Raw genomic sequence first — 22079 nt, 5'->3', positions numbered from 1 at the left:
ACACCAGTATCTCTTCTTGCACATGATCATCTGATGATTTATCACTCCAGTGTTAATCTGCTAAATTGTAATTACTCGATTTATTGCCTACCTCATGCCTTTTGCACACATTGTATATAGATTCTCTTTTTTTTCTACCATGTTATTGACTTGTTTATTGTTTACTCCATGTGTAACTCTGTGTTGTTGTCTGTTCACACTGCTATGCTTTATCTTGGCCAGGTCGCAGTTGCAAATGAGAACTTGTTCTCAACTAGCCTACCTGGTTAAATAAAGGTGAAATAAAATAAAAATAAATAAAATAAAAAATAAAACATGGTAGCAACACAACATGACAACAACATGATAGCAGCACAAAACATGGTACAAATATTATTGGGCAACAGCACAAAGGGCAAGAAGGTTGAGACAACAATACATCACGCAAAGAAGCCACAACTGTCAGTAAGAGTGTCCATGATTGAGTCTTTGAATAAAGAGATTGAGATTAAACTGTCCAGTTTGAGTGTTAGTTGCTGCTCGTTCCAGTCGCTAGCTGCAGCGAACTGAAAAGAGGAGCAACCCAGGGATGTGATTAGGTCATCTTTGGATTATGTGTGCTTTGTATATGGATCTGCAGCCAAAACGGTACTACAGTGCATGGAAAGGATACAGTCAAGGGCCCTGAGATTGTGTATAGTGCCTTCAGGACAACACCTGTTGAGGCATTGCAGGTAGATAGTGGGGAACTGCCACTGAGGATAAAGCGGGGCAAACATTAGCATACTGGGCGAGGTTGAAAGGGAGTTCAGAAGGACATCCTGTGGTCACGTCAACTGGGGAATGCTGGGAGAGAGGAGGGTGTAAGCAGAGGGCATACGGGTGGACAATCGGGCAGAAGGTGGTAGAATATCGACTGGGGTAGAGAGAGATCGGGCCGGCAATGGCATTGGGGAACGTTGCTCCGTGGCTGTTCCAAAACAAATGTAGGTGTGGACATGATTGAGGGCAGGAGAGAATGGAGTACGTGAGATGGTGTTTGGAGAGATATATAGATAATTGGTTTTATTTGTTTTTAAGGATATATACAGATGGTTCAAATGATCCAGTCAGTGGAAAGGTGGGGGCAGGGATGTATATTGCAGATTTCAATGTTGGAGTAGGTAAGCGGTTAACTGATTATGTGTCAGTGTATGCATCCAAGTTGATAGCCATGATTCTAGGTTTGAGATGGGAGGAGAAGGTGAAACCACTCAGAGTGATGATCTGCTCTGATTCGGCTGCAGTGTTGAGTAGTGTGAAGACAGGCAGGTCGGATAGGGGAGACATGTTTGTGGAGATGATAGTGCTGTTGGAGAGGATGGAGTGGTGGTAAACTTTTGTAGGGTTCCCGCCCATGTGGGTGTGGAGGGTAATGAGAAGGTTGATGTGGTGGCTGACAGTGCAGTGAGGAGAGAGGGGGTAGATATTCAGGTCAACTGGGCCGCAGTCTTTGGGCTCAGTCTTTGGCAAATGGAGTGGGATGCTGGTAGTAAGGGGAGACAATTTTATTGCATGTCGATATCGGTGAGTAAAGGAAGAGGGGGGAGCATGGGATGTAGGCGAGAGGAAGTTGTGTGGAGTTGTGTGGAGTAGACTACAGTTTGGGTACACAGGTTTGAATGCCACGTTGTGGATGATAGGGAGACATGAAACAGGTCTGTGTGATGAGTGTTCAGTGAAGGAAACGGTGGACCATGTGTTGATATTTTGTGAATTGTATGACGTAGATGGGGAGAGATTGTGTGAAAGGGTTAGAGAGGCTGGACGGGTTTGGGGTTTGGGTGGTGTAGTGGGGGGAGGGAAGTGGTGTCTAGGGCTCTATTTCCCTTTGTTAGAGGAACATGACTAATGAAGATCATTTAATGTAGTTAGTCTGTGACTGGCCTCACACTCCAGTACAGTAGGTGGTGATGAATGCACATTGAACGTTGGATGCGATCCGCCAAAGAATAATGCCAAAGAATAAGAAGAAATCCCGTACAGTCAAATATATTTATAACTACTGTATGTGGCTCCACCTAGTGGTATGTATATTATTAGGAACCAAATTTTAAAGAATTTGTTGCAGGGGTAAATATTTTACCACGCACCCGCATCCGGCTCAACAACATTCCAACCAACATGGCAAGCCGAAAAGGTTCACAGCAAAGCCGGGGAGATGGTGATAAATACTCGGTGCTGTTGCCCACTTACAATGAACGAGAGAATCTACCGCTTATTGTGTGGCTATTGGTAAAATACTTCGGTGAAAGGTAGATCATTTCAGGTTATGTTGTCCGGAGTGTGTGACAAGATGTCAGCGATGAGCTGTCACTAAAATCAGATTTGCCAAGAGGGGACAGCCCTCATTAGGATAGTCAATGGCTTACTTTTGCAATCTGTTGCGGGTGGGTATAATTTGTGAAACGTTCCAACAGGAATCTGTTCCAAAAAACTTCTAAAGTACATGGTTACCAACAAACAACGCATCCAAAGTAGCATGATCAATTCACCTAGCTAACTAGGTGCCGAATAGGCATCAATTTACCACGTAGCTTATTCTTAATGTTTGTCCATAGGCTACCAGAGTGAGAACAGACATTTTTCGGGAATAAACGTGGTGAGTGAAAAACTTAATTAAAAAGCCCATTCCCCATTCCCTATCTTATTCTGCCGCTATACAACTTTGTATTTACTAAGTTTTTGGAACAGATTCCTGTTGGAACGTATCACAAATTATACCCACCCATCAGTTGCTTTGATTTCCAGCCGCTCATTGATTATTTCAGCTAATGACATACCTTCTGATTTGTATGTATGTATGTATGTGTGTGTGTGTGGAATATGACTTATATAAATACCTGTATGAGCTTATTACAGCTGTCTTACCTCTGCGGTCTTCATAACAACAAAAGGCAGTTGTGGGTGGGCCAAGCAATGATGTAAACATGCAACATTTTACTCTATAGACATCAAAGACTGCAATAACATTTTGCAGATTGTACCTTTATGAGAATATAGCATATAACTTACACAATTTGAACAGATATTGCATATTTGAAAGACTGACTGAAATTCAAGCTGTAACTGGAACTATGATAGAGCTCATTGTAAAGTCGCTGTTTTCATCAAATGTCAGATTAGCGTTTGTTGTGTGATGGGTTGAAACGTCTTTTTACTTATGCACAGTGGATACGAGTACGAGATTATTGTCATTGATGATGGAAGTCCAGATGGGACACTTGAGGTGGCAGAACAACTGCAGAAGATATACGGAGAGGACAAGATAGTAAGTGAATTTAATAGATTAGTTGTTATTTTTGTATATACTTTAACATTCACGTACCTGCTGGCATAGCAAGACACTCATTCACTCTCTGCTCTTTGTGGTTATTTTTCAGCTCCTTCGACCAAGAGCAAAGAAACTAGGGTTAGGTGAGTGTCACATACTCATTCATCAGAGTGAACACAGTGTTATTGAACACTATCTCAGGTACACATGTCAGGTAATGTCCTTTTAATTCTGCATTCAGGAACTGCCTACATCCATGGCATTAAACATGCCAGAGGGAACTATGTCTTCATAATGGATGCAGACCTCTCCCATCATGTGAGTGGATCTCCTGTATATCTGGACAATACACTATCAGAGAAGCAGGTTGGGATAATGGCACCGGACCCTGTACATATAATAATAACAATTACATTTTTTTTCCAAGAACAGGCTATTTTCTAGTCCCTTTTTCTAATCAGGAGGTTACTTGTGGTGTTACATTGCTTGGTTGGATATTTGTATCAAAATGCTTCATTGCCAGGATAATCTTTTATGAAATCCTTTGAATGCATACATCCTAAAATACATACTTTTATCTTTCCTTGCAGCCTAAATTTATTCCAGAATTCATAAAGTGAGTAATCTATTTTAATTCATCGCAAAATGTGAATGTGTATATTTTTGGGGAAAATGTAGAACATAGAATTCTAAATATAGTATGTCTGCTAGCAATCTACATCTCTACAATGTGATCGTCTGTAACCAAGTATCTGATGTGAATGTGTTTGTCTCCAAGGAAACAGAGAGAAGGCGGGTATGACCTTGTGTCAGGCACCCGATACAGAGGAAATGGGGGCGTATACGGATGGGACCTGCGCAGGAAACTCATCAGGTGACTGCAGGGGCACACTCCCGTGTGCTACATCTACACTACCATTCAAAGGTTTGGGGTCACTTAGAAATGTCCTTGTTTTTTAAAGAAAATTAAAAAAATTGTCCATTATGTTGTAAATGACTATTGTAGCTGGAAATGGCAGATTTTTTATGGAATATCTACATAGGTGTACAGAGGCCCATTATCAGGAACCATCACTCCTGTGTTCCAATGGCACGTTGTGTTAGCTAATCCAAGTTTATAATTTTAAAGGCTAATTTATCATTAGAAAACCATTTTACAATTATGTTAGCACAGCTGAAAACTGTTGTGCTGATTATAGAAGCAATAAAACTGGCCTTTAGACTAGTTGAGTATCTGGAACATCAGCAGTTGTGGGTTTGATTACAGGCTCAAAATGGCCAGAAACCAAGAAATTTCTTCTAAAACTCGTCAGTCTATTCTAGCAAGAGGACAAGTACATTCGAGTGTCTAGTTTGAGAAACAGACGCCTCAAAAGTCCTCAACTGGCAGCTTCATTAAATAGTACCCACAAAACACCAGTCTCAACGTCAACAGTGAAGGGGCGACTCCGGGATGCTGGCCTTCTAGGCAGAGTTGCAAAGAAATAGCCATATCTTAGACTGGCCAATAAAAAGAAAATATTAAGATGGGCAAAAGAACACAGACACTGGACAGAGGAACTCCGGCAAACAGGCAAAGCGTCAATACAGGGCTAAGATTGAATCGTACTACACCGGCTCCGACGCTCGTCATATGTGGCAGGGCTTGCAAACTATTACAGACTACAAAGGGGAGCACAGCCGCGAGCTGCCCAGTGACACGTGCCTACCAGACGAGCTAAATCACTCCTATGCTCGCTTTGAGGCAAGCAACACTGAGGCATGCATGAGAGCATCAGCTGTTCTGGACAACAGTGTGATCACACTCTCCGTAGCCTATTTGAGTAAGATCTTGAAACAGGTAAACATTCACAAGGCTGTGGGGCCAGACGGATTACCAGGATGTGTGCTCCGGGCATGTGCTGACCAACTGGCAGGTGTCTTCACTGACATTTTCAACATGTTCCTGATTGCGTCTGTAATACCAACATGTTTCAAGCAGACCACCATAGTCCCTGTGCCCAAGAACACTAAGGCAACCTGCCTAAATGACTACAGACCCGTAGCACTCACGTCCACACCAATGTGGACCAAGTGCTTTGAAAGGCTGGTAATGGCTCACATCAACACCATTATCCCAGAAACCCTAGACCCACTTCAATTTGCATACCGCCCCAACAAATCCACAAGTGATGCAATCTCTATTGCAGTCCACACTGCCCTTTCCCACCTGGACAAAAGGAACACCTCCTTGAGAATGCAATTCATTGACTACAGCTCAGCGTTCAACACCACAGTACCTTCAAAGCTCATCACTAAGCTAAGGATACTGGGACTAAACACTTCCCTCTGCAACTGGATCCTGGACTTACTGACGGGATGCCCCCAGGTGGTAAGGGTAGGTAGCAACACATCTGCCACGCTGATCCTCAACACTGGAGCCCCTCAGGGGTGCATGCTCAGTCCCCTCCTGTACTCCCTGTTCACCCACGACTGCGTGGCCAGGCACGACTGCAGCACCATCATTAAGTTTGCTGACGACACAACAGTGGTAGGCCTGATCACCGACAACGACAAGACAGCCTATAGGGAGGTCAGAGACCTAGCCGTGTGTGTGCCGGAATAACAACCTATCCCTCAACGTAACCAAGACAAAGGAGATGTTTGTGGACTATAGGAAAAGGAGGACCAAGCACGCCCCCATTCTCATCGACGGGGCTGATAATGGAGCAGGTTGAGAGCTTCAAGTTCCTTGGTGTCCACATCGCCAACAAACTAGAATGGTCCAAACATACCAAGATTGTCGTGAAGAGGGCACGACAAAGCCTATTCCCCCTCAGGAAACGAAAAAGATTTGGCATGGGTCCTCAGATCCTCTAAAGGATCTACAGCTGCAACATTGAGAGCATCCTGACTGGTTGCATCACTGCCTGGTATGGCAACTGCTCGGCCTCCGACCACAAGGCACTACAGAGGGTAGTGCATACGGCCCAGTACATCACTGAGGCTTAGCTGCCTGCCATCCAGGACCTCTACACCAGGCGGTGTCAGAGGAAGGCCCTAAAAATTGTCAAAGTCCCCAGCCACCCTAGTCATAGACTGTTCTCTCTACTACCGTATGGCAAGCGGTACCGGAGTGCCAAGTCTAGGACCAAAAGGCTTCTCAACAGATTTTACCCCCAAGCCATAAGACTCCTGAGCAGGTAACCAAATGGCTACCCGGACTATTTGTATTGTGTTGCCCCCCCCCCCCCCCCAACCCCTCTTTTACGCTGCTGCTACTCTCTGTTTATCATATATGCATAGTCACTTTAACTATACATTCATGTACATACCACCTCAATCAGCTCGACTAACCGGTGCCTGCATATAGCCTCGCTACTGTATATAGCCTTGCTACTGTTATTTTTCACTGTCTTTTTTACTGTTGTTTTTATTTCTTTCCTAATATATTGTTCACCTAATACGTTTTTTTTTACTTAGAAATTGCACTGTTGGTTAGAGCCTGTAAGTAAGCATTTCACTGTTGTATTCGGCGCACGTGACAGATAAACTTTGATTTGATAATCAAACCCACAAATGCTGATGCTCCAGATACTCAACCAGTCTAAAGGTCACATCTTTTGTTTCTTTAATCAGCACAACAGTTTTCAGCTGTGCTAGCTTAATTGCAAAATGGTTTTCTAATGATAAATTAGCCTTTTAAAACGATAAACCTGGATTAGCTAACACAAAGTGCCACTGGAACACAGAAGTGATGGTTGCTGATAATGGGCCTCTGTACGCCTATGTAGATATTCCTTTCAGCCGTTTCCAGCTGCTATGGTCATTTACAACATTAACAATGTCTACACTGTATTTCTGATCAATTTGATGTTATTTTAATGGACAAAAAATGTTATTATCTTTCAAAAACAAGGACATTTCTAAATGACCCCAAACTTTTGAATGGTAGTGTAGGCTGTTGGCCATATTTTCTTCTGCTTATACAGAAGGCCAGTATTAAACTCTCGTCTGTGTGTGTCCCTCCCTCTCTAACAGTCGGGGAGCAAATTATGTCACACAGGTGCTGCTGAGACCTGGGGCATCAGACCTGACTGGCAGCTTCAGGTAAGGGGCTAAATGTAAATAGGTGTGAAGAACAGCAGGCACAGCAATCACACCTACAGTTGAAGTCGGAAGTTTACATACACTTAGGTTGAAGTCATTAAAACTCGTTTTTCAACCACTCCACAAATTTCTTGTTAACAAACTATAGTTTTGGCAAGTTGGTTAGGACATCTACTTTGTGCATGACACAAGTAATTTCCCCAACAATTGTTTACAGACAGATTACTTCACCTATAATTCACTGTATCACAATTCCAGTGGGTCAGAAGTTTACATACATGAAGTTGACTGTGCCTTTAAACAGCTTGGAAAATTCCAGAAAATGATGTTATGGCTTTAGAAGCTTCTGATAGGCTAATTGACATAATTTGAGTCAATTGGATGTGTGGATGTATTTCAAGGCCTACCTTCAAACTCAGTGCCTCTTTGCTTGACATCATGGGAAAATCAAAAGAAATTAGCCAAGACCTCAGAAAAAAAAATTGTAGACCTCCACAAGTCTGGTTCATCCTTGGGAGCAATTTCCAAACGCCTGAAGGTACCACGTTCATCTGTACAAACGATAGTACGCAAGCATAAACACCATGGGACCACGCAGCCGTCATACCGCTCAGGAAGGAGACGCGTTCTGTCTCCTAGAGATTAACGTACTATGGTGTGAAAAGTGCAAATCAATCCCAGAACAACAGCAAAGGACCTTGTGAAGATGCTGGAGGAAACAGGTACAAAAGTATCTATATCCACAGTAAAACGAGTCCTATATCGACATAAAAAAGGCCGTTCAGGCCGCTCAGCAAGGAAGAAGCCACTGCTCCAAAACTGCCATAAAAAGCCAGACTACGGTTTGCAACTGCACATGGGGACAAAGATCGTAGGGGGATGCTTGCAAGCTGAAAAACACCATCCCAACCATGAAGCACGGGGGTGACAGCATCATGTTGTGGTGGTGCTTTGCTGCAGGAGGTACTGGTGCACTTCAAAAAATAGATGGCATCATGAGGAGGGAAAATTATGTTGATATATAGAAGCAACATCTCAAGACATCAGTCAGGAAGTTAAAGCTTGGTCGCAAATGGATCTTCCAAATAGACAAAGTTGTGGCAAAATGGCTTAAGGGAAATAAAGTCAAGGTATTGGAGTGGCCATCACAAAGCCCTGACCTCAATCATATAGAACATTTGTGAAAAAGCGTGTGCGAACAAGGAGGCCAACAAACCTGACTCCATTACACCAGCTCTGTCAGGAGGAATGGGCCAAAATTCACCCAACTTATTGTGGGAAGCTTGTGTAAGGCTACCTGAAACGTTTGACCCAAGTTAAACAATTTAAAGGCAATGCTACCAAATATTAATTGAGTGTATTTAAACATATGACCCACTGGGGATGTGATAAATAATTATCTGTAATATTATTCTGACATTTCACATTCTTAAAATAAAGTGATGATCCTAACTGACCTAAAACAGGGAATTTTTATTGGGATTAAATGTCAGGAATTGTGAAAAACTGAGTTTAAATTTATTTGGCCAAGGTATATGTAAACTTCTGGCTTCAACTTCTTCCTTTATCAGTGTGCCAGTGTGTGTTATCTCACTGTTTTGTTTTTTATGCATGGTGATCTAAGGCTCTACAAGAAGGTGGTACTAGAGAGTCTGGTGGAGAGGTGTGTGTCCAAAGGCTACGTCTTTCAGATGGAGATGATTGTCCGTGCTAGACAGCTGAACTACACCATTGGAGAGGTGAGGCCTTTTAACCTTTTGTGTGGTTTTTTTGTGTTGTGGGTTTTGTGTAATTCTTTTACGTTTCTTAATCATGAGATATTTGATTTGTTTTTACCGTCGAGGACCACATTTGGACACAGTGTTTTAATTAATACTTTTAAGTGCTATCCTCTGGGAATACATTATACATTTGTTGTATTAAGTTATGTTTATCATGTCAATAGGTTGTATGTAGTTTAGTTAAAGAGTGAGTTTTATCTACTTTCCCACAGCCAGATTAACTTGTGGATACCATTTTTATGTCTCTGCGTGCAGTTTGAAGGAAGTTGCTATCTAGTGTACAATTGCTAACTAGCGTTAGCGCAATGACTGGAAGTATATCGGAAACACTACCTCTAACTTTCTTCATACTGGAGGCAGATACATAAAAATTGTATCCTGGAGTTCATCTGACTCTTCATTGCCAAAATCCAATCTATCCCTTTAACTATATTTTTCCTTCTTCCAAACAGGTTCCAATTTCGTTTGTGGATCGTGTTTATGGGGAGTCTAAACTGGGAGGAAATGAAATAGTGTCGTTCCTGAAAGGACTGCTTACTCTCTTCGCAACAACATGATTTATGATGCTCTATGTTTGGACTCAGCACTGCTTTTTAGTTTTTCAGTCATGGCCTTTAGTGCAGTAATTAACCTACATCAAAATCAGTGGCGTAGGACGCACCCCCACAATCCACGCGAGGCTGGGGCCCCCAAGCTTTAGGGAGCATCAAACAAACTTTTATTTTGGTTGGGGAACCCCTATAACTCAGGGAGCCTCCCAGATAGCAAATGAACACTTCATAAGCCATGGCAAAATGTTTAGAATTACAGGAAATTTGCTTTAAAACTGCAATATTTTCTCTCACCCTCATGGCAAAATGTATAGAATAGCAATAAATTAGCTATAAAACTGCATATTTTTCTCTCTGCCCCATGGCAAAATGTGTAGAATTGCAGGAAATTTGCTTTAAAACTGCAACATTTTCTCTACCCCATGGAAAAATGTGTAGAATTTAAGCAAATTTGCTTTAAAACAGCAACATTTTCTCTCAGGGGTGGGGGGGGCTTGCTTGAACGTTGCATGGGGACCTCGCAAAACTGCACTATGTCACTGATAAAAATGAGAGAAGGGGAAATGGACAGACTATGCTCCTTTCTATGAGTAGTTGATTATTGACAAGTCAAAGCACAGAAAGTAATACATTAAAATATTCCATCTTCACTGCCTCTGCTTCAGCTGGATCTCCAATCATACATAAAGATGTTGAAGCATCAAGCTTCTTCCTATGTATTATTGTAGATTGATTAACTCCTTTCTGTTCATTACTTTAATATTTTGATGGGTTTACACTACTGGTCGAAAGTTTTAGAAAACCTACTGATTCAAGGGTTTTTCTACATTTTCCTATATTTTTCTCTCAAACAGCTTCACAAAGAATGCTTATCCAACAGCCTTGAAGGAGTTCCCACATATGCTGAGCACTTGTTGGCTGCTTTTCCTTCATTCTGCGGTCCAACTGATCCCTAACCATCTCAATTTGGTTGAGGTCGAGTGATTGTGTATGCCAGATCATCTGATGCAGCACTCTCCTTGATCAAATAGTCCTTACACAGTCTGAAAGTGTGTTGGGTCATTGTCCTGTTGAAAAACAAATGATAGCCCCATTAAGCGCAAATCAGATTGGATGGCATATTGCTGCAGAATGCTGTGGTAGCCATTCTGGTTAAGTGTGCCTTGAATTCTAAATAAATCACTGACAGTGACACCAGCAAAGCACCCAAACACCATCACACCTCCTCCATGCGTCATGGTGGGAACCACACATGCGGAGGTCATCCATTCACATACTCTGTGTCTCCAAAAATCTCTCTTGGACTCATCAGACCAAAGGACAGATTTCCACCGGTCTAATGTCCATTGTTTGTGTTTTTTGGCCCAAGCAAGTTTATTCTTCTTATTGGTGTCCTTTAGTAGGGGTTTCTGTGCAGCAATTCGACCATGAAGGCCTGCTTCACGCAGTCCCCTCTGAACAGTTGATGTTGAGATGTCTGTTACTTGAACTCTGTGAAGCATTTATTTGGGCTGCAATCTGAGGTGCAGTGAACTCTAATGAACTTATCCTCTACAGCAGAGGTAATTCTGGGTCTTCCTTTCCTGTGGCGGTTCTCATGAGAGCCAGTTTCATCATTGCGCTTGATGGTTTTTGCAGCTGCACTTGAAGAAACTTAAAAGTTCTTGAAATATTCTGCATTGACTGACCTTTATGTCTTAAAGTAATAATGTACTGTCATTTCTCTTTGCTTATTTGAGCTGTTCTTACTATAATATGGACTTGGTCTTTTACCAAATAGGGCTTTCTTCTGTATACCAACCCTACCTTGTCACAACACAACTGATGGTCTCAAATGCATTAAGAAGGAAAAAAATTCCACAAATTAACATTTAACAAGGCACACCTGTTAATTGAAATGCATTCCAGGTGACTACCTCATGAAGCTGGTTGAGAGAATGCCAAGCCTGTACAAAGCTGTCATCAAGGCAAATGGTGGCTACTTTGAGGAATCTCAAATATAAAATATATTTTGATTTGTTTAACACTTCTTTGGTTACTACACGATTCCATATGTGTTATTTCACACTTTTGATGTCTTCGCTATTATTCTACAATGTAGAAAATAGTACAAATAAAGAATAACCCTTGAATGAGTAGGTGTGTCCAAACTTTTGACTGGTACTGTATATGTTTAAACATAAAATAATAATCACCAAAGTAGTGCACTGACCCTTTACTAGTGCTTTATTAGCAGACCGACATAGCCATCTGTGGCGCCGTTGACAAATAAATCTTAGCACCCCCACACCGGAAAAATATAACGGCACCCCCACCCCCAAACTACTTCCTGCGGCTATGGTCAAAGGGTATGAATACTTTCTGAAGTCAATGTAATTCCACTTTGATATTATGAGTTATTGTGTGCAGGCCAGTGACACAAAATCTCAATTTAATCCATTTTAAATTCAGTCTGTAACACAACAAAGTGTGAGAAAAGTAAAGGGGTGTGAATACTTTCTGAAGGTAATGTATGTAACTACAGCTGATAGACCCGAATGGACCCGACCACGGCTCTGCATGGCCTAGAGCAGTGGTCACCATCCGATCTCCATGGAATTCCCAGTCAATCACAAAACATTTCTGTAAAAGCCCAACGATAAAGCCTTGGTTCCTATTTATTTTTTATTTTTTGCACTGTTGTCACTTGGTAGACTTGATTCAGCAGCCCAAGTTCCAGAAAGGCAAAGTGTTACCATTTTGAACTATTTCATATGTCTGAAGGTAGAACTTCGCCTACCCAGCAAAGAGCAAATCAAGTGCAGTTATAGGCCTACCACTGGCCAATCACATAGCTCAGATCACTGTATCTGCACAGTTTGCTCCATAGACTGTAAAATTAAGCCTCGAATGCACAGCAAAGTTGATGTGAGATTTCAAAACTTTTAAAACAATGACTAGAGAGAGAGACTCGACAAATACAGCGAAGGGACAGTGTTGGTGATTCGGGTGAGAGACAGCTTCACCGCTGCTCCCTCCCTTCCCTCAGACTGACCAACAGATGCAGGAAATCAGTCCAGTAATATAATTGCAAAATGGTCTGAAAAGAACAACATTGGAAGGGCAATTTAAGCTTAGCCAATATGCGTTGATTATGTATTGGGCCTATCGCCTACTGCACAAACCTCATTGCTACGTAACTGTTTTTAATTGGTTAATATTGCATAGGCTTACGTTTGTAAAACAAATCTGAGCGGTAGGTCTCGGCTTGCATTTTGACTCAAAGTGGTCTCGCTTTGGATAAAAGCTTGATTTAGAAAAGGTTGGTGACCACTGGCCTGTAGCATATTTATTTTATGCTAATAAGGTGAATTTATTGACATATAAAGACCTATTCATTAACCAGAAGAGCAACTTGGCTGATAAACATTTTTTTTGTCACTCAGGTCCATTTTTTATTTATTTTACCTTTATTTAACTAGGCAAGTCAGTTAAGAACAAATTCTTATTTTCAATGACAGCCCATTGGGTTAACTGCCTTGTTCAGGGGCAGAATGGCAGATTTTGACCTTGTCAGCTCTTAAGAACAAATTCTTATTTTCAATGACAGCCCATTGGGTTAACTGCCTTGTTCAGGGGCAGAACGGCAGATTTTGACCTTGTCAGCTCGGGGACTCGATCTTGCAACCTTTTGGTTACCAGTCCAATGCTCTAACCACTAGGCTACGTGCCGCCCCAATGGGTCTGGTCTATACCCAGACCCGTTTGGGTACGGGTCTAGGTCCCCCTTTTAAATAATGATCGGGTCCGTTCGGGTCTGATTGTCCTCAGGTCCGTTCGGGTCCGGATCCGAGAATACCTCTACTTGGAAGACAAGCCATGCACAGCAAAGAGCTGAGAGACCTCCAAGGAGGCCATGTTATACTATCCATGTCATGCTATCACCCATCAATTGAAATCCAGTATTCACATGATGAGGTCTCTCCATCCACCCCCACTCCAATCTCACCAAGGGGCCCATGCTAAAATGGACAGAGAACAATATGCTCTCAGGCTTGGTAGCTGCCCAGTCTCTAAGGAAAGTAGTCCCGGTGAGTTAAGTGCCAGCATAGAACAGCGCCACCTACTGTTCTCATAGCACTCTGACATTGGGCAAGTGCAAAGGCACTGTGTTAGTACTGAGGCACTGTATACATCCGACCCTCTGCAGGGGAGGGCGCCAGTTGTAGCTAGTCCTAACGCATGCGTTCAAGCTCAACTAGAGGGCGCCTCCTGTTGGTTCAATCTGGTAATTGCAGATCGAGCTTGTTTACCCCAATCCCCCAGGCATAGAATTTGACAGACGTTGAAGAACGACCGAGGCCAAAATCTGAGGCCTGCCTTGCACGGTAAGAGAGACTTGATTACCACACAGTAATTTAGTTTTATAAGTCTCGACTCATTTTGATATCGCAATTAGCTTTTTATGCTAATCAAACACATGTCACTTCCGCCCTTTCAATTGCGCCATTTTGGATAGGGCAGTTTATAGTCTAGGATGGGTGTATTGTCTTTATAGGGAAGAGATGGGTATGCATTATTATCAGTAAACAGTCACAGAGTTTACACCGTTTTGGATGAGGGGTAACTACGTCGTAATATTTAAAACAACGCTACTTTATCTTTTCCTGCAATGGGCATTTTCGATGTTTATCTAGCTAAATGAGTTCCAGCGGCACTTCATCCCCGGCATCCGAGAAGGATACTCTGTGTCGGATAGTGAGAGGAGTCGAGCTCACTCACTGTGTGACCGCTTGGAGAGTAGACGGCAAGGCGGTTTTCCCGGCTGCTTATTTGGAGGAATAGGAGGGGACGCGAGAGTGCCCAACGATTTGTCTCACCGTTTCTCGTAATTGAAATCATTTACACCAACGGGACCACCGTATTTCAAACCAGGTAAACTCGTCACACTCCGCTTTTCATACAACCTCGCTAGCTAGGAGGGTTAACTACGATGATGCGTTGCCGCTATTCGTTCCTCGCTAAGGTCGGCGAACAATGTAGACTTAAGCTTTATGTATTGATGATAAAAAATTAAACAGTATTACGTGGAGTGTTATGATACCGTATATCATAAGTTGTCGGTGACATTGTGCCACTTTTGGCCAGCTAAACTTGGGCACCGAGTAGCGCTCAAAATCAGCACCTACTGAAGAGCTCGTGCGGGGCTCCTTTCTAGTACTCATGTAGCAGCTGCTAGCTCGCTGTGTTTTACTTGCGCTTCCCTTTGTGGTGGGTGACTAGCTACTGAGAGGAAGCAATCAGCTATCGTTCTGGTAACAGTATTACCAAGTCAGACGTTATCAAGGTGTAGAACCATGAGGTATGATTCACGTAATAGATAATCGTGTAAGAAATAATTGTATCCTCTTTCATTGGTCGACCAGATAGCCATCCAAATACGATATTCATCATTGACTTCAATCAAAGCCATCATTTAGCCAAATTGAAGGAGGGAGACGATAGCTCGTAACCTACTCTAACGTCACTCTCCTAGTTAATAGACACATTTGACCTTTATCAAATATAATGGTATTTTTCCCCCATTATTTAAAATATAACTGAACCCGGTGTTATAATCTAGCTGGCAGCTAACTGGTACGTTAGTCAGACTCATTCAGCAACTTGCCTACAGCGTGTGTATAGGTGACAAGGAGTTGTGATCTGCAGGTCGCACATTTGATTTTGAATGTTGTAACACAAGTGACGTCAGATGGCTAAGTAGTCTCACCTCACGTTATTCACCTCACAATTATTATAATGGCTATCTGATATGTTGCCAGCAACTTTTATAAGGTGTCAACATAGTCTTCGAGGTTGGTTTTATACTGGTACTCTGTTGATTTAACCATATGTTCCCATGGTCCCTGTGTGAGGGCCATCAGGAGAAACAATGTGGTGATCCTGATTGAACCTTTTGGTCATTTAGATAGGTGTTCTGCTTAAATGCCAACTCCCTTCCTTTTGGTGTGTGTATGATCATAGGTAACAATTTGCTAAAAGAGGGTATGACTGATACAATCAACTTTTATTTTTGTAAACAATGTGAGTTTGGAGGATCTTATGGTGACCAGAGGGAATGTCGTCATTGTTGCTTTGAGGACAGAACACACTGAAAGATTATTTTTTTTAGATAGTCTATATTTTACCCATTAGGCCTATCTCCTTTTGTGTTATCCTCCTCTTCCTCTCGCCTCAGCTGTAGAGAGTGGCTATTCTCTGCCAGCTACCCACCCAGCCCCCACTCCCCTCCCCCCAAAAAATACACTGCAGACATATTGTAAATGTTGGGCTCTGCTGCTGACTCAATAGGAGGCGCCATTCCGTGATTGCAGAGAGGCTGCAAAAAGGGGGCAGGCAGAGCAATGGAAGCCTTACATAATGGAGGCGGAGCTGTCCTCTAGCGCCATCTACAAGCGATGGGAGAAAGCATAGGAGGGAGTAAGCCCAGCCAGCAAGGCAGACAGACAGCCAGCCAGACGGCATTCAGCTCAGCAGCACTGTACCATAGTTGCATCTTCTGGAACATACAACTAGAGCTATGACATCACTGGATAGGGGAAGAGTGTTTGGTCTCATGCTGCTTGTCACCAAAGCATCTAGTCCTATCTGACCTTTGACCTGAGTAGAGAATCCATTCTGCAGTGTTTTGATTGTTTAGCGTTGACTGGAATATAAAACAAACCAATCAGTCCAGACAGACATAGAGATGGTGGTAGGGTCATTATGGATAGACATGATGAGTAATGCTGCTGAGGAAAACTATTGATGGTTTTATGAGGAAAGGTGACTGACAGACAGCTGGTTCTCTTGTGGCCTTTTTCCCCCATAGATGCACTAGTCACTCCAGTGATTATGTTAATGTAACTCTAGTGTAATTCTTTGGGGGGGGGGGGGGGGGGGGTTCGGTCACCCAGGATAACACTAAGGTTTTTGTGTTGGGTCTGCGGAACTCTGCTCTCTACAACAATGCTTAGTACATATGTTGACCTACCTGACCTCACCTATTAGTCACACCTGTGTCCCTCCCTTCTCCAAGTGGCCAGTATGTTCCAGCTCCCGGTCAACAACCTGGGCAGCTTACGGAAAGCCAGAAGAAATGTCAAGCGGGTTCTGGGAGACATCGGCCTGGAGTTTTGTAAAGACCATATTGAGGTGAGCAGCACATGGAGTTCTATTATCTGTGAATGAGCATCAGTCCTTTGACCATACTGTTTTTTCAAACATGAAGAAGTAATAGCTCATTAAACAATCAGTCATTGTTTCAGCCATCAACACAGGAGTTGTCAAATTTCTCATGTTTATGATGTCCATCACTTTGTCAGTTTGATGTTATATTAAACCCAGTCCACAACCATAATAACATTCCCAAAGGTTGTGGCCTTTATAACCCCTCCTAGCAAATCACCTCTATCTGACTTGATTTTTATTGATGTATATATTAATTGTGATTGTCATTCTCTCCCCTTAGGACTACAAAGACTATGTCCCTAATGAGTTCTACATCAAGCACACCACCTGGGATGATGTGTGTATGTGGGATCCTTCACTGACCAAAGCCCAGGTGAGTGGCTCACTGGAACCCACTGTTCATTGTATTGTTATTGTGTCTGCTTATTTTCAATAAATTATGTATTTACATTTGATAAACATCAACAACTGACTTGCCGCTGTCGTCTTATTTTCCCCTTGTTTCCCAGGACTACAGATCAAAGCCTTTCTGTTGTTCCGGCTGCCCCTTCTCCTCCAAGTTCTTCTCAGCGTACAAGAGCCACTTCCGCAATGTCCACAGTGAGGACTTCGAGAGCCGCATCCTGCTTAACTGCCCCTACTGCACCTACAATGGGAACAAGAAGACCCTGGAGACGCACATCAAGCTGTTCCACATGCCCAACAACGTGGTGCGACAGGGCCCCGGAGGCATGCAGGGGCTGAAGGATGGCATGCAGCTGGGCAAGAGGCCTGGAGAGAGCATCGAGCAGGCGGTGTACTACTGCAAGAAGTGCACCTACAGGGACCCGCTTTACAACGTGGTGCGCAAGCACATCTACAGAGAACACTTTCAGCATGTGGCCGCACCCTACCTGATTAAGCCTGGGGAAAAGACCACACCTAACGGTGCTGCAGCAGGTGCGGGCACAGGGAACACAGACAGCAGCAGCAACACCAATGTCAATGCTAACAGCAACACCATCCACTGCAAGCGCTGCCTCTTTGTGCTACGCACCTATGAGGCACTCGTGCAGCATGTTATTGAGGACCACGAGCGCATTGGTTACCAGGTGACTGCCATGATTGGTCACACAAACGTGGTGGTGCCACGGGTCAAGCCTGTCATCATGGTATCCCCCAAGCCGGGGGAAAAGACGGTCATTGGTGTAGGACCCAAAGGTCAGCTGGTGACCACCATAGTGGGGGGAGTCCGCTCCCTTCCCACCCAGCAGCTCAGCAGGATCGTCATCCCAAAGTCAGGCCTAAGCTCAACGGGACTCCTGTCTGGGTCTCACCTGAAGCAGGGGGCTTTTGGGTTAAAGAGCGGGACAACTCAGTCCTTCTCTATAGGCGGGCAGCAGGTGAGAATCACTCTACCCGGCAACGCACAGGTCTCTGTGCCCCAGCATTCGCAGGCTGCCAAACAGAACCTCCCTGGTGGCTTGCGGAGCCCCATAGTGGTGAGTTCCTCCTCGTCTACACTCAAGCCCACCCAGCTGAACTCCCGGGTCCAGGCAGCTGCCACCACGGTGGCCTCAGTCACGGCCAAGGGGAAGGGAGGCACTTCAGTCCTGGGCACATCTTACACCCAGAAGTGGAAGATCTGCACTATCTGCAACGAGCTGTTCCCTGAGAATGTGTACAGCTCGCACTTTGAGAAGGAGCACAAGGCGGAGAAGGTCCCTGCAGTAGCCAACTACATCATGAAGATCCACAACTTCACCAGCAAGTGTCTGTACTGCAACCGCTACCTGCCCAGCGACACACTCCTCAACCACATGCTGATCCACGGCCTGTCCTGCCCGCACTGCCGGGCCACCTTCAACGACGTGGAGAAAATTGTGGCACACATGCGACAGTCCCACCCGGACGAGACGGTGGGGCCGCGCACTGACTCCCCTCTGACTTTTGACCTCACTCTGCAGCAGGGCAACCCCAAGAATGTCCAGCTGATTGTCACCACCTACAACATGAGAGATGCACCAGAGGAGTCAGTGGCCTTCCATGCCCAGAGTGCCTCCTCTTCCACACAAACTGGCAAGAGGACAGTGCCCAGCCAACCCCCAAAGATGCCCTCTGAATCCGAAGATGGTTCGCCTCCCAAGAGTGCACCTCAGGCGGCTGTGCCATACAAGAAAGACGTGGGCAAGACTCTGTGCCCGCTGTGCTTCTCCATCCTCAAGGGCCCCATCTCTGATGCACTGGCACACCACTTGAGAGAGAGGCACCAGGTTATCCAAACAGTGCACCCAGTGGAGAAAAAACTCACCTACAAATGTATCCACTGCTTGGGTGTGTACACAAGCAACATGACTGCCTCCACCATCACACTGCACCTGGTGCACTGCCGTGGTGTGGGAAAGACCCAGAACGGGCAAGACAACAGGCCTGCACCCTCTCCCAGGGTCTCCCAGGCTCAGGGCACTGCCCTCAAACGGGCTGGCTTTGAGAACTGTGACCCTAACGACCCAAAGCGCCGTAAGCTGCTGCCTGGAGAGCATGAGGGCTCTGCGGCTTTTGTAGAGAACCCAGACGATCCTGTCAACCTGGTCCTTGACCCCAAAGGCCACGAGGATGAGTCCTACGAGGCGCGGAAAGCCTTCCTGACGCAGTACTTTAACCGTGAACCCTACCCAATGCGTAGGGAGGTGGAGAAGCTAGCCGCCAGTCTGTGGTTGTGGAAGTCTGACATCTCCAGCCACTTCACCAACCGCAGGAGGATATGCACGCGGGACTGTGAGACCCAGAAGGCCAAGGTTTTGCTCGGCTTCAACATGCGGGAGGTCAGTCGGCTCAGCCACGAACTGACCTTTGACCCTGAGTGCTTGTCTGAGGGCAAAGAAAGTGGAGAGGCATTAGAGAGGCGGACGTCTAGGACGTGTATTGGGCGGTCTGAGCAGGCCATCCTGCGCGTAGAGAGAGCTGCGGATAATGATGGTACTACACTCCAGGAAGGTACGCCAGCAGGATCTGACAGTGGGGCCAGTGCCACCACCCAGCCCAACGGTGGTGCCAAGAGTGACCAAAACAAGATAATCAAAAGCACCTTAAAACAGAGAGGGCCACAGTATCTCTCAGAGCCCATCGCTATTGACTCAGACAGCAATGAGGATGAAACAGATGATGGTGATGAAGAGGATGATGAAACTGGAGTAGTAGAACTGAATTCCACGGGTAATGACAGGCTGGCTACAGAGGGAGAGGTGTCAGGGACAGGAGTCCACTCCAGCTCAGACCTAGAGGGTATGGAGGATGGGTTAGAGGAGGAAGAAGAGGGTCATGTTGAGAATGGATATGGCTCCTCGGCGTTGCCGGAGAGACTGGTTAAAGGGAAGGAAGCTATTGCCAAACTGGGACACTCGGAAAGTGGAAAAACAAGTGTCCAACTCGGCAAGCAGCAGGTCTGACTAATGGACACGCACACATAAACAAATAACACGCACACAGATAAGTTACTAACATTTGATCCATGCCAACAACTCTGCCTCACCAGAACTCTAGAGCTGGAAATGGTCAATGGTGACATGAGGGACAACAAGGGAAGAGTGTTAAGGAGAGCTTCCCTTTTCACTTCAACAAGCCATCCAATGGCGTTTGGTCAAGTCAAAAGCCAATTGAAGCTGCTCTGCAGTGAGAAGTAGTTAGGAGTGACATAAGATTTGTGAACAAAGATTAAACTTTTCCTCCAGGGGGAAAAAAAAGAAAACACTGAAGATGCACCAAACGATAGGAAATGGGTTGCCTTCTATTTACTTTACTACAAAATTCAAATAAGTACTTATTCTTGTCCAATTGGCCACAAGTTACAGTATGGCAAAAACATTTGAGTCATTACGAGTTACTAGGTTTGAAGTAAAACTAGACTATCCCAAATGTTTCATGTAGTCATGCAGGAATAGCTCATGTATATTTGTACAGTCTTTTAGACATGTTTGGGGAGAAGTTGCTGTAGATCTACTCATACAATATTAGCTATTCTTTCTGTATACAAGCTAGCCTCGTATGTTCTACATTGGTTCGCTAGACGATAGATGTCGCTTTGGTGGCTGGTATTTTCTGTATGTTTTTGTTTATTTTTTTAATAAAACCATTACATTTTTGCTAAATAATATATCTATATATAAATGCAAATTTAAATGAACATAATCGATTGCTTTAGTTTTTCGGTATTTGCTGACGATTGATTGATTGTACTTTTTTATTTGCAGTAATAACTTTGGTTCTATTGAAAAAAACTGTTTCTCATATCTTTATCCTCCCATTTGGTTAGAGTAAATGGGCATTTCAACTGTTCTCTGTAGCCCTGTGTTTGTAGTCTAGATTGTACTTGCTTTGTCTCTTTTCATGTACCTACCTTTTACTTATTTTTCTCCCGAGAATGGATGTTTGCTGTCGCCTGTGAAACTGAGAGAGCATTTGCTATTAATTACTTTCCTGTGGGTTTTAATTTGTGATCTTCAATTTGTGTATTTGTTTTTGTTTTACATTTTTCACTTATGAACAATAAAGTGCTATATTGTGCTTCTCACAGTTCTCCTAATCTTGCCCCCCCCCCCCCCCCCCCATTTCCTTGTCTTATTCTCTTTCATGTGACACACCCCTTTACGGAGACTATTTTCTGTTTTAAGAAGAAGCACCACAAGTTAGGTGTTCCAAATGAAACCCACAAGCAGGACAGTCACTGGTGGTGACATCCTGTTATCGCAAGTATTTATAGAGAATCTTAAACAAGGTTTAGGTGTGTAATATATGGGGTTCCAATGCTTTGTGAATTTTTTTATTTCACCTGGAACAGAATCCACATGTTGGCTATGTGAGCTATGCTAGTCTGTGAAAGTGACTGGAGAATGATGTATCTGAACTAAATGCACACATTGGTGAGATGTTGATGAGAAGTCAACAGTTGGGCTCAGAAGAGAATGCATGTATTAGGCTAACCCATTGCTGAGGCACACCATCTACTCCTATGTGTATCAATCAGGTGCCAAACCAAAACACAGTGACTGAATCCTATTGACTACCTTTGTTTGATTGTGTTGTCGTGATCATTTAAATATGAGGAAATCATTATGTTACAAATGCGGGAGTGTATTGTGCTTATGTTCCATACCATAGATAGGCTGACAGTCACTTGCC

The 22079-nt window shown here is 43.9% G+C and overlaps 2 protein-coding genes across 3 annotated transcripts; both read left to right on the top strand.

Moving 5' to 3' along the window:
* Positions 1-2072: 2072 nt before the first annotated feature.
* Positions 2073-11849, top strand: dpm1 (dolichyl-phosphate mannosyltransferase subunit 1, catalytic). Its single transcript, XM_055892247.1, has 9 exons — positions 2073-2273; positions 3190-3289; positions 3402-3435; positions 3534-3610; positions 3883-3908; positions 4071-4166; positions 7313-7381; positions 9006-9120; positions 9615-11849. The coding sequence occupies exons 1-9, from the start codon at positions 2143-2145 to the stop codon at positions 9717-9719; spliced, it is 753 nt and encodes a 250-aa protein (XP_055748222.1). The 5' UTR covers positions 2073-2142; the 3' UTR covers positions 9720-11849.
* A 1598-nt stretch (positions 11850-13447) lies between these two features.
* On the top strand, positions 13448-21471 carry adnpb (activity-dependent neuroprotector homeobox b). Of its 2 annotated transcripts, none has more exons than XM_055892245.1 (4): positions 13448-14080; positions 16771-16886; positions 17203-17295; positions 17432-21471. In XM_055892245.1, exons 2-4 carry the CDS (start codon positions 16779-16781, stop codon positions 20348-20350), a joined length of 3120 nt encoding a protein of 1039 aa, XP_055748220.1. In that variant the 5' UTR covers positions 13448-14080; positions 16771-16778; the 3' UTR covers positions 20351-21471. The 2 variants fall into 2 exon arrangements, with proteins under 2 accessions (XP_055748220.1, XP_055748219.1); XM_055892244.1 differs by lacking the exon at positions 13448-14080 and adding an exon at positions 14101-14627.
* Positions 21472-22079: the final 608 nt, after the last annotated feature.

Source organism: Salvelinus fontinalis, chromosome 31 (assembly GCF_029448725.1).
Source record: "Salvelinus fontinalis isolate EN_2023a chromosome 31, ASM2944872v1, whole genome shotgun sequence".
In the NCBI taxonomy this organism is placed as follows: domain Eukaryota; kingdom Metazoa; phylum Chordata; class Actinopteri; order Salmoniformes; family Salmonidae; genus Salvelinus; species Salvelinus fontinalis.
Note: the sequence above shows the minus strand (reverse complement) of the source record. Positions and strands in the feature narration are given on the sequence as shown.

Excerpts from the sequence above, each read along its gene's own strand:
- dpm1 (XM_055892247.1), top strand. The coding sequence starts at position 2,143 with ATGGCAAGCCGAAAAGGTTCACAGCAAAGCCGGGGAGATGGTGATAAA. Across the intron at positions 3,290-3,401 it reads TATACGGAGAGGACAAGATA|CTCCTTCGACCAAGAGCAAA; the intron begins GTAAGTGAATTT and ends GTTATTTTTCAG. Across the intron at positions 9,121-9,614 it reads TGAACTACACCATTGGAGAG|GTTCCAATTTCGTTTGTGGA; the intron begins GTGAGGCCTTTT and ends TCTTCCAAACAG.
- adnpb (XM_055892245.1), top strand. The coding sequence starts at position 16,779 with ATGTTCCAGCTCCCGGTCAACAACCTGGGCAGCTTACGGAAAGCCAGA. Across the intron at positions 16,887-17,202 it reads TTTGTAAAGACCATATTGAG|GACTACAAAGACTATGTCCC; the intron begins GTGAGCAGCACA and ends CTCTCCCCTTAG. Across the intron at positions 17,296-17,431 it reads CTTCACTGACCAAAGCCCAG|GACTACAGATCAAAGCCTTT; the intron begins GTGAGTGGCTCA and ends CTTGTTTCCCAG.